Consider the following 13,032-nt stretch of genomic DNA (forward strand, 5'->3'; position numbering starts at 1 on the left):
TGCCCGACCTCACTGTCTTCCTCTTGGGTCTCTGATTTACAGAAAAATGTTCTAAGCTCATGAACGCATTGACCATGCTCACTTATGATCTACCTAATGCATAGTAATATGTAACACACACACACACACACACACACGCGCGCGCGCGTCTTGTTTTTTCATATCTGTTCCTCACAATTCTATCATATTCACACACACACACACACACACACACACACACACACACACACACACACACACACACACACGTCTTGTTTTTTCATATCTGTTCCTCACAATTCTATCATATTCACACATACACGCACGCGCGCGCACACACACACACACACACACACACACACACACACACACACACACACACACACACACACACACACACACACACACACACACACACACACGTCTTGTTTTTCATATCTGTCCCTCACAATTATATCATATTCACACATACACACACAGACACGCACACACACATACACACACACACACACACACATACACACACACACACACATACACTTAATTAATTGTACAGTATTGGTTATTCTTAAACTTTAATATTATTTAAAGGATCGCTGTGAATGAGATAATTTCACAACATCCCATATTCAACTTTATTAAAATTGTAAACCTCAAAACATAGTTTACACACACACACACACACACACACACACACACACACACACACACACACACACACACACACACACACACACACACACACACACACACACACACACCCTACTTTATTATTGATGAAGTGAAGTGAATATTATTGATGAATGGTTGAGATAAAAATAATAATAAAATATAATGAAGCTGATTGTTTGGTTTACATATTGATAATGTCGACGTAATAGACCAAGTAAAAATACAAATAGCAATCTCCCCACCATCATTGTATTACCTGCCACCCTTTCATATCACTATTTCGTGAACCGAGATTTGGATGCAAAATCATCAAGCGACATACTTCATAATCACTGCTCACATGCCTCCAATCAAATCATTTTTTTTACTCTGTCTGCCTGGCAGCCAAACGAAATTGAAAATCATTCCAAACAAGAAACTTACTGTTTTTAAGGACATCATAAAGGACACAAAACACAGACACGAAGAAATAATGAAATGTGTTAGATAAGGTGATGTAATAGACCTGCAGAAAATGGCAGTAAAACTGTAATTAACTTATTTATGGAGACTTTTACAATCTTGTTTTATTTAAATTTGAATTACATACTTGGACACTGTAGAGCACAAATCGCCTGCCATACGACTTAAAAGAACCTCCAGTTTTGCAGTACTTCAATTTAAACAAGGAGAAAAAGACATAAAATGTCATAGCCCCCGTGGTTTTAGTATTTTGCTGTACGGAGTTAAGGCCGTCAGTCGGCCATATTTGGCCGGATTACAAAACAAAATCTTTTGCATATATATTTTCTCATGTATTGTCTTTGTGATAAGTTTGAACAAAATCAGTTCATGCATGTCGATAAATGGGTGGGGACATGTTTAAGGAACAAAATGGACACCAGTCGGCCATATTGGATCTGATCTTGAAACAAAATGGCGTGCATATATAAGCCATCCTTCGTTATCTGTATGCCAAGTTTGAACAAGATCGGTAAATGCATGTCCGAGAAATAGTTGAGAACGTTTTCAATATCGGGTTCTAAAGGGTAATTCTAAAGGGTTTTAAAGTGTAATTTTAGAGGGTACTAAAGGGTAATTCGGAAGGCTTCTAAATGGAAATTCTGAAGGGTTATAAAGGCTAATTCTAGAGGGTTGTAAAGGGTAATTCTAAAGGGTTCTAAACTGTAATTTTTAAAGGGTCCTAAAGAGTCATTCTAAAGGGTTCTAAAAGGTAATTCTAAAGGGTAATTCTAGAGAGCTCTAAAGGGTAATTTTATGGGGGTTATAAAGGGTAATTCTCGAGGGTTATAGAGGGTTCTTAAGGGTAATTTTGAAGGCTTCTAAATGGTAATCCTGAAAGGTTTTCAAGGCTAATTCTAGGGGGTTGTAAAGGGTAATTCTGAAGGGTTCTAAAGTGTAATTATAAAGGGTTCTAAAAGTTCATTCTAAAGGGTAATTCTCGAGAGCTCTAAAGGGTAATTTTAGGGGGGTTATAAAGGGTAATTCTAGAGGGTTATAGAGGGTTCTTAAGGGTAATTTTGAAGGCTTCTAAATGGTAATCCTGAAAGGTTTTCAAGGCTAATTCTAGGGGGTTGTAAAGGGTAATTCTGAAGGGTTCTAAAAGTGTAATTATAAAGGGTTCTAAAAGTTCATTCTAAAGGGTAATTCTCGAGAGCTCTAAAGGGTAATTTTATGGGGGTTATAAAGGGTAATTCTCGAGGGTTATAGAGGGTTCTTAAGGGTAATTTTGAAGGCTTCTAAATGGTAATCCTGAAAGGTTTTCAAGGCTAATTCTAGGGGGTTGTAAAGGGTAATTCTGAAGGGTTCTAAAGTGTAATTATAAAGGGTTCTAAAAGTTAATTCTAAAGGGTAATTCTAGACGATTCTAAATGGTAATTTTAGGGGGGTTATAAAGGGTAATTCTAGAGGGTTATAGAGGGTTCTTAAGGGTAATTTTGAAGGCTTCTAAATGGTAATCCTGAAAGGTTTTCAAGGCTAATTCTAGGGGGTTGTAAAGGGTAATTCTGAAGGGTTCTAAAAGTGTAATTATAAAGGGTTCTAAAAGTTCATTCTAAAGGGTAATTCTCGAGAGCTCTAAAGGGTAATTTTAGGGGGTTTTTTTGTATACTGAATCGAGGCTCGTGAAAGAGCTAACATTTACTTCACAAACAAATCAACCAGACAAACAAAATACGGTTATAAAGGGTAATTCTAGAGGGTTCTAAAGGGTAATTTTGAAGGCTTCTAAATGGTAATTCTGAAAGGTTTTCAAGGCTAATTCTAGGGGGTTGTAAAGGGTAATTCTAAAGGGTTCTAAAGTGTAATTCTAAAGGGTTCTAAAGTGTAATTATAAAGGGTTCTAAAGTGTAATTATAAAGGGTTCTAAAGTGTAATTATAAAGGGTTCTAAAGTGTAATTATAAAGGGTTCTAAAGTGTAATTATAAAGGGTTCTAAAGTGTAATTATAAAGGGTTCTAAAGTGTAATTATAAAGGGTTCTAAAGTGTAATTATAAAGGGTTCTAAAGTGTAATTATAAAGGGTTCTAAAGTGTAATTATAAAGGGTTCTAAAGTGTAATTATAAAGGGTTCTAAAGTGTAATTATAAAGGGTTCTAAAGTGTAATTATAAAGGGTTCTAAAGTGTAATTATAAAAGGGTTCTAAAGTGTAATTATAAAGGGTTCTAAAGTGTAATTATAAAGGGTTCTAAAGTGTAATTATAAAGGGTTCTAAAGTGTAATTATAAAGGGTTCTAAAGTGTAATTATAAAGGGTTCTAAAGTGTAATTATAAAGGGTTCTAAAGTGTAATTATAAAGGGTTCTAAAGTGTAATTATAAAGGGTTCTAAAGTGTAATTATAAAGGGTTCTAAAGTGTAATTATAAAGGGTTCTAAAGTGTAATTATAAAGGGTTCTAAAGTGTAATTATAAAGGGTTCTAAAGTGTAATTATAAAGGGTTCTAAAGTGTAATTATAAAGGGTTCTAAAGTGTAATTATAAAGGGTTCTAAAAGTTCATTCTAAAGGGTTCTAAAGTGTAATTATAAAGGGTTCTAAAGTGTAATTATAAAGGGTTCTAAAGTGTAATTATAAAGGGTTCTAAAGTGTAATTATAAAGGGTTCTAAAGTGTAATTATAAAGGGTTCTAAAGTGTAATTATAAAGGGTTCTAAAGTGTAATTATAAAGGGTTCTAAAGTGTAATTATAAAGGGTTCTAAAGTGTAATTATAAAGGGTTCTAAAGTGTAATTATAAAGGGTTCTAAAGTGTAATTATAAAGGGTTCTAAAGTGTAATTATAAAGGGTTCTAAAGTGTAATTATAAAGGGTTCTAAAGTGTAATTATAAAGGGTTCTAAAGTGTAATTATAAAGGGTTCTAAAGTGTAATTATAAAGGGTTCTAAAGTGTAATTATAAAGGGTTCTAAAGTGTAATTATAAAGGGTTCTAAAGTGTAATTATAAAGGGTTCTAAAGTGTAATTATAAAGGGTTCTAAAGTGTAATTATAAAGGGTTCTAAAAGTTAATTCTAAAGGGTAATTGTAGACGGTCCTAAATGGTAATTCTAAGGGTTTTAAAGGCTAATTCTGGAGGGTTCTAAATGGTAATTCTAAGGGTTTTAAAGGCTAATTCTGGAGGGTTCTAAATGGTAATTGTAATGGATGTCGTTCATTTATAGGCTTTGCCTATTTTCATATTTAAAAATGGCAAACTGAACCGCTTCCTTCGGACATTGGTGCGATTTTTTTTTAACGATCATTGAAATCATTATTTTATTTAACTTGAAGTGCGCATAAAGCATGAAGCTTGAAGAAGCATGTTGTATGGTATTCTATAAACTTTAGTTTGAAAGTGTGCCTGTTGTTAAAAATATACACAAAGAATTAAGTTAAGCACCCCCCCCCCGTTTTTTTACAACCTCGCACATTACAAGTTTGTTGTCGTCAAAACAGTGTAATATACCCATGATATTGCTATATTTTCTGGAGAAGTGATATTATGGTCACATAAAAACATAACAATCATGCCGTTTTCAATATTTTATTCTGAATAATTAAAGGTGAAATTTTTTGGGAATTTTAGGCATATTTTCACCTCAATTTAAGTATGGAGCTATAGGTCCATCACGGACAGTGTGGATGACGTTTATGTTTTCTAACGTACAGTCATTGTTCTGAGAAGACCTCTAGCGATCTTTGCGTCAATAACGTGTGTAGGACCCACGTGATCGGATCACTGACTCAACCAATCACTTTTTTTCACTTTGATCACTCAATTTCATCAATGGATAATTGCTAATGTCATACCAATCATTATTTGATCTCACATACCTTAGAATATATGCCAATGTATACATATACACAAAGAATATATATTAGGGGGTGCTTACCTTAATTCGTTGTGTAGGGGTGCTTAACTTAATTCTTTGTGTATATATATACACATGACCTGTTGATTCGTTCCAGTAAGTGTTACAGTAAGTTAACTTCCAGTAAGTGAAACGTTGAGTAGCATGTCATAAACTGCTCAATAGCGTGACACAATCTGGACGATGGTAGTTAATAATGACTGCATCATCGTGTAAAGGTTTGTCTGCTTCCCCAGGTCGGGCAGTAACTGACGTCTCACGAATAATGAGTTTTGTGAACTTTGCATTGTCCACTTGACGTCCAGCCTTTGTGTGTTGGCCTCATTTGAAAGACACGTTGAAGAAAGAAAAACACAATTATCTGCATCATAAGCTTCAACCTCATACTTCTTGACCTTCCTTCCAATTGCTTTCTCCTCAGCATGGAAGGCGGTGAGCTGTTCGATCGCATTCAACAGCGTGGAGATCATGGATTTACTGAACGAGGTAATTACAGCAGTTCCATGAAGATCATTGTAAAATAATCCATTTGGAATCCTTGTAATTTGTTTTGCTTGAAACAACCTATCTGACAACTGGTTATTATGGATAAAGTTGCAAAGTATGTAAAGTATATGTTTTTTTTGTTCTGTTTTTTTTTTTTTTGTATACAAGATCGAGGCTCGTGTAAGAGCTAACATTGATCAATAAAAAAGACAAACTGACACATAAAACATATGATAAAGGGAGCGGGAGACAATATGGAGAGCAGGGACACATCGGGAGATCTGTGGGAGGGAGAGGGCTTGGGGGTGAGGACGCATGGGAAGGGGGGGGGAGGTAAAAAAAAAAAAAACACATGGACACTGTTAGGACTTCCAGGAAAGAAGTCGGTATTTCAAAAAAGTGGATCTGGGGTGAAAATGTCATATGTAAAGACCATTTGGACTGTTCAATGCCATATTCACACCTACAACTCACATCTAATTCAGATATTGCTCATTTTACATCTCTCACATGCAGGTAATTTGGCGAATGTGCTTGCAGGTAATGGCCGAGTAATTTTGAGAGCTACTGTATGATTGTTAATGTCCACAACATAAATGTGAACTGGACAGCCAGCTTTACATCCCCATCCAAAGATTAGCTTGCTCTGAGATGCAGGGCCCTTCACCTGCACCTGCACCGCATTCGTCATTTTTAGTGAAGTATAAATTATGGTGGGGATCAAACTCAGACTAGACAGCACAATGCCAGCTGAGCTGTGTATTGATGCCCCAAAAGTAAAGATTAGCAAGGAGAAAAAGACATGAAAATGGCTTTGCCCCCATGGTTTCAGTAGTTTTGCTGTATTGAGTTAAAAGGCTAGTCCATATTTAGAAGATTATACTTTATATTACTTTGGTCAGATTACAAAACAAAAGCTTCTGCATATGTATACTCTCCTGTATTGTCTTTGTGCCAAGTTTGAACAAAATTGGACCATGCATGTTCCAGAAATGGTTGGAGACACGTTTAAGTAACAAAATGGCCGCCTGTCGGCCATCTTGGATTTGATCTCAAAAGAAAATGACGGGCAAATTGTAAGCCATTATTCTTGATCTGTGTGCCATGTTTGAACAAGATCGGTAAATGCATGTCCGAGAAATGGTTGAGGACATGCTCAGTATCGGGGTTTTTACAACTAAAATTGCTGCCCTCTACCAGTAGACCATCTATCGCAAAACAAATTGATGTGCATAATTATGTATAACATAATGTTTTGTCTTTTGCCAAGTATGAACGAAATTGGTCCATACATCTCCAAGATATGGTTGCGGATGCATGGACGGACTGACTGATGGACAGATGGACGAGACCCAATCCATAAGCCGCCATTTCGGATTAAGTGCAATGGCGGATAATAAGACACCCTTGATAGGAATTTCCTATCCTTGGGTAAGGATGACTAATGTACACTGCAATTCTTTTTTTCAGCAGAAGTAAGGTATTATAAAGGTAAGGAGCATAAACCACATTGTCTATTTCACTGTGTCCTCAGAGGCGTCAGAAACAATGCGAGACATTGGCCAGGCCATTCTTTCATTACACCTTATGAACATTGCTCACAGAGACATCAAGGTTTGTATTGCTTTTACTAATCATATTACTGTTTGTATACGTTTCTTCGTTCATCATTCCCTCCATTCTTTCTTTCAATTAATCTTCTAATTATTTTTAAATTTCATTTGAATGTGAAATCAAGGCTCATGGAAGAATGAGTTGACGAAGGGTAAAGAAGCAATGTAGTGACTGTGGAGCCACATTTGGTGTAACAAGCAAAAAAATGAGCTAACAGAAAAAGAGGAGACAGAGGAGGGGAGGAAACAGTAACTTGTAAGTAAGAAGGTCGAGGTAGGTAGGGTTTATGGCGGTAGAAAAGATTGGGGATACCGTTTGGGGATGACATGAAGTGGAAGTGACCCACCTGCTTGAAGCTCTGGAGGGAAGAGTTTCATTGAACGGTTCCACAAACGAAAGGTGGTTCCACAAACGGGAGAGAAAAGGGTTGAGTTGTGTGGAAAGCCTGCATTTTGGGAGTTTAACCATGAAGGGCCACTGGAAGAATGCATGCATCCCTTGTTTGTTTTTGCTTGTTTTGTTATTTTGTTAGAATAATGTTTTGTTCGAAGAATGCTTGTTTTTCTGTTTTTTAGTTGGAAGGGTTAATCCTTCGAAATAACCTTATGGAGTGGGTCCCGGTGTCCGACCGTCCGTCTGTCCGTACGTACATTAAGAGCAAGGTCCTGGGGTTGTGCTCCCTATCTGGATGCACCCCAAATAAAGGGAGTGAGAAGAGGGTTTTGCCCCAAATATTGGTATTTCACTCAAAAAAAACTTCTTAGAAACCGCCAGACAGATCCAGACTAAACTCGCCCCGAGGTATTGTGACCCTGCCCTAACCTTAAGTTGTGCTCTTCATGGTTGTATCTCCCCCAGAAACGGGGCCACGAGCCCCTCCCCAAAACCCCAATTTTCACTAAAACATCTTCTTCTCCACAACTACCTGAGCGATATGGATCAAATTTGGTACAATGCATAATGTCAGTAACGTCTCATAGGGTTGTTCTCCCCATAAAAATCTGCCCATTTAAAGGGAGTAAAAGGGGGGGGGGGGGGGGGGTTTGCTCCCAAATTTTGGTATTTCATTAAAAAATCTTCTTCTCAGAAACTGACAACTGGATCCAAACCAAACTGGCCATGCACCGTCGTAACGATGCCCTAACCTTAACCTGTGCTCCACATGGTCGTATCTCCTCTGGAAAGGTGGCCACGGGCTCCCTCCCCTAATCCCTCATATTCACAAATACATATTTTCCTCACAAACTACACGACCAATATGGACCAAATTTGGTTCGTTACATCAGAACATTGAAGTCTCCTGGGGTTGTGTTCCCCATCCGGATCCACCCCTATAAGACGTTGAAAATGGGGGGTTTTTGCCTCAAATTCAGGTAATTTATTTTAAAATCTTCCTCAGAAACTGTGGGGAAATAACCGTTATTCTCCCACGGGGCTATTTTTTTTCTATTTCCTGTTACCTGAATTCCAGCAGGCTCTACCTTTTCTGCCTTCTTTTCTTTCTATATTTGCTGGCTTTCTTAAACCTTTACCTTCATTCCATTTCTCAGCAATTGCTTGATTTTCTTTAATCTTGATCGTGGCACCATTCTGACTTTCTGATATGATGTCCAAAGTGGCATCTGAAGCTAGCGTGACTGTAATCCGTTGCAAACTCATGACATTTGCAGAAACTACTGCCATGTGTGCCGATCTTTTGCATTCTGTAGTTTTTCTCTTTATTTTTCCTTTTGTTTAATTGTTCTTCATTGCTTTTGGTTTCTTTTTTTACATGGCTTTGATTTACACTTTTCCTTTTGTGCTTATTTCATTGTATCGATCCGCCTTTTTGTTGTCATTGTCTTTTTTTTTTTTACTCCACTTTTTTTTATTCTCTTTATTTCTTAACTTCATTGGTGCATTGTTTTAAAAAAAATTTGTTTGTTTTTACCTTTCTCACTTTTAATCCATTTAGTATTTCAATATCTTTTCTTCAAATGTATTTCGTATTGGTTTAGGTTGCTTTGTTTAATTCAATTTATGTTTTTTAATCCTTTCAACCTTGATAAAATAACCAATTCAAAATGGTTTGCAGTACTCGAGCTATAAGGTGATTCGTATAATTAATTGTAAAGATACAAAAATATATAGTTCAAATCACAATATTGTTGGGTATTGTTGTGTCGCTAAGGCCGGTTATATTGATAACCAGTATCATAATTATGTCTATGCACATTTGTTTTCCTTCAAAACAGCAAATATACAATTTAATACATCAATTATAAAAACAGTCACAAGCTACAAATCCAGTCCTAATGACCAGCTTCTCTGCAACCACAAAATCACAAAACTCGGTGGATTAGTTGCTCAGGTGACAAGAAGAAGCCGATTCGATTTTGGTTCAGGTCCGAATCCAGATCAGGCCTATCAGTGGGATACAAAACGTAAACTCTTCAGCCTGGTGGAGATATGCGCTCTACCGAGTGTCGTTCTAGTTAGCTTTGTATTTATCAGATCTGATTGAAACACCACACCATATGCAGAACTGGAGCATGGGCAGTGCGTCACATTTGTTAAATGTCATGTATTTGAAAGAAAAACAAAGGCGATTTCCATGACAATGTTTTTATCATAATTTGCCAAAGTTGCTTATGCTGAGGTTAAGCCATTGTGGACACAACTCTGACTCCTCTACAATAGACATTATGGAGCATATCACATCATATTTCATGGTAGAGCAGGATTTGAGAATATACAGAAAAGTACAATAATTATATTAATAATAGTAATGTGAGTTCCCTTACAAGGAACTTTGACACAGCAGGAGACAATTGGGCCCATCAAAGCCTGCACTATTATTACCAAACTAGCCGAAACCCATGGAACATCCACGGAAGGGAGGATGTTGTGTATGGATAGAGTGTACCATTATGGATGGCATAGGGGATTTGCTTGTCCGAGTAAGAGTTAGGAAGAAAGATGAGAATGAAGAGTGCATATATGAACAACGATCGCCGACACCGGCACAAATGCATGCTCTGGATTGTCCACTCAGTGGACGGCTTGCTTTCGCCTTCGCCTGTCCAATCAGCGGACGGCTTGCTTCGCCTTCGCCCAGCAGACGCCAATACGATGGCGTCGTAAGATGGCGTCGTATCGGCAGTTAATCGGATGCTTTTGGGCCCCAACGTCGGCTAATTCAGATTTTTCGAGTATGGCTGTACGTGATAAACAAAGAGCGCGGTTCGTAGATCGTAAATCCATTAGTGCCGTGGGCATCGGGTCACCGGGTGCGGTGTAAAAGGGATAACAAAGTCGAGTCCTTACGCTATTATTATTACCAAATTATGGTTGTTTGTTCTTGCTCTATCCTTTTTATAATGCTGAGTGTCAAGCAAGAAAGCAGCATGTTTTAAAGTATTTGGTATGACTTGGCTGGGGTTCGAACTGCCAACCTCCCAGAATCAGAGTGGCGATGCTCTATAACCATTACACCCCCGAGTTGAGAGAACGTCAGGGAGGTTCTGAGCTAATACAGAGTCTCTATCCTGCATAAAGCTGAGCAGATAACCAAAATGTGAAATTGTGTTCCAGAAAGTGTACAAAATGTAAGCATAGTGTCCACATGACCAGTCACATTCACATCATCAGTCACTGGAAATCTGTATTTCCAATCACAATTTGTCATAGTAAACAAACATTGTTTGGGTACATTATAAAATTTATCATGGATTTCGCCTAACCTTTTCTTTGTAAGATGCCATATACCACCTGGTTTCATCTCTCCATGTTTTATCACTTTTGATCAAGGGATGTGCACATCCTTAGTCAAATGAAACAAGTGAAATAAATAATTATTTTAGTTAAGTTCATGGCTATTCATCAGGAGGATAGCCAAGGCTGATGTAGTACATTTTCTTGCAAAGGTATCTCTATATACGAGTTGCATTGCTCTCTGAGAAACTTTGCTTTCAATATAGCGATACAAAAGAAGAAGAGGAATTTGGGTTCTCCTATGAACCTCAAATATGTTTGACAAAATGTTGCACTGTACGAAAAAAAAAAAAGCACGAAAGAAAGTCTTTTCAAAAATACAGCTGAGAAAATCATTCTATATATTCTATGTGAGAATTCTGTCATCACCTTTAGAAATGTGAAGTAGCTGAGCCTATAAATCTAAGCAACATATTTCAAGAAGTTTAATTTAGGCCTGAATTTTTTACTTGCAGTTACCAAACTCAATTCTCAGTATCCTGGAGTTACGTCCAAATTATTCCTGCTTTATCTAACTCTACTTGTCCCATGAGACCTTTCCAAACTCTAAAACTTCCCACTATCACCCTTCATCCCACTCCCATATCAGCCCGAGAACCTGCTGTATACTTCCAAGGATGCTGATGGTATCCTCAAACTCACAGATTTTGGGTTTGCCAAGGAGACGACAAGCCTGAATTCCCTCAACACACCCTGCTACACGCCCTACTACGTCGGTGTGAATACTGTGCTGTGGTGCTTTGGTCTTACACAAATGCAAAGCCAGTGGGACTTATGGCATGTTTGTAAAACATGTCAGAAAAACAACAATGGCAAATTTTAGATTAGACTTGTTCAAAAATATGTTAACTTGAATACACATAACAAATTTTAAGATAACAGTACTAAGTGGGCATTATCGAGAATAGTCCATGAACACATTCAGTTATTTTATGTCTCCAATTATTTCCACCTTCTTGCGGGATCAGCAGAGTAACGTTTTTGGCCCTAGTCTTTTACGAACTTGCTGGTCTGGCCTGACATTTGACTGAAAGCTGCAGAATTTTGAAATTTGTTCAGGATGCTTGCGATAACTCGCCTACGTTTTGCGAATGACACAGTGGGATCTTTAATTGTCACCAACGACCAGTACTGGCAGACGGAACAGTCCGTTGTATGTCCTTCCGAGGGACACCGCACACATTGATGCTGCGCCATGCCGCCTGTGAAACACCAGAGTGGCAGTTTGTAGTTGGGTCAACATTTGAACCCAGGCTAGACAGCTCAGAAGTCCGTATATCTAAGCTCTCCTGCTAGCCCCATTATTGGGATTAGTAATTTTTAGTGTTTATATTTTCACAATTTTATTGAAATGTAAATTTGTGCATATTTCCTTGTGTCTTCTTTCCCCCTTCCTTATTCTTCATTTCCTTTATCCTGTAACTGATTCCCCTAAATCCACAGCACCGGAGGTTTTGGGTCCGGAGAAATATGACAAGTCGTGTGACATTTGGTCTCTGGGTGTTATTATGTACATCTTGTGAGTAATATTATTCCATTGGTGTGTTTGTCGACCTTGCAGTGCATAAATAATCTCAATTTTATTTATACAAAATAACTTTCAAAATGAAAGATTTTAATTGAATGTTTTATAAAATGGTCACAATTTTTTTCTTCACCATAACTCTGCATGGCTGCCCTGATGTTAGTTGCATAAATGGCTAAGTTTTCCTTCGAATTTTCAAAAGTTTTTTTTAAATTTCAAAAAAAAAAAAGGTTAAAAGTAATTATTCAACAAAACGGTTTCTTCTCTATTGCTGGAATATGCTTCATGAGGAAGTCCCCCCCATATGACTTCCTGAGTGACTGTGCCATGCTTTTCCTCTAAGGCTGTGTGGATTCCCACCTTTTTACTCACACCATGGTCTTGCCATCTCACCTGGCATGAAACGAAGAATTCAGCTGGGTCAGTATGATTTCCCCAGGCCAGAATGGGCTGCTGTGTCTGAAGAAGGTCAGCATTATTGTATCGATGTTTATTTATTTCATTAATACATCGGAATAATTATTGATTAAAATGTTGTGATCATTATTGAGGTTTTTTGGGTAGGGTCGAGGCTCATGGAGGAACTAGAACCCAGAATGGATCAAGATGTAACAGCATAGTTGAGGGATAAAGTAGAGGGAGATTTGGAAAAATTAAA

At 37.5% G+C, this 13,032-nt stretch overlaps 1 protein-coding gene across 1 annotated transcript in view; it reads left to right on the forward strand.

The window, feature by feature from the left end:
- Positions 1-13,032, forward strand: part of LOC137412417 (uncharacterized) — a 216,647-nt gene that overhangs the window by 177,613 nt on the left and 26,002 nt on the right. Inside the window, exons 3-7 of the mRNA XM_078767895.1 lie at positions 5,418-5,482; positions 7,017-7,096; positions 11,439-11,565; positions 12,293-12,368; positions 12,718-12,842. Of these exons, the coding sequence (XP_078624021.1) occupies positions 5,418-5,482; positions 7,017-7,096; positions 11,439-11,565; positions 12,293-12,368; positions 12,718-12,842 (473 nt within the window). The remainder of the gene's footprint in view (positions 1-5,417; positions 5,483-7,016; positions 7,097-11,438; positions 11,566-12,292; positions 12,369-12,717; positions 12,843-13,032) is intronic.

This window comes from Myxine glutinosa, chromosome 1 (assembly GCF_964187855.1).
Source record: "Myxine glutinosa chromosome 1, kmMyxGlut1.1, whole genome shotgun sequence".
NCBI lineage: Eukaryota > Metazoa > Chordata > Myxini > Myxiniformes > Myxinidae > Myxine > Myxine glutinosa.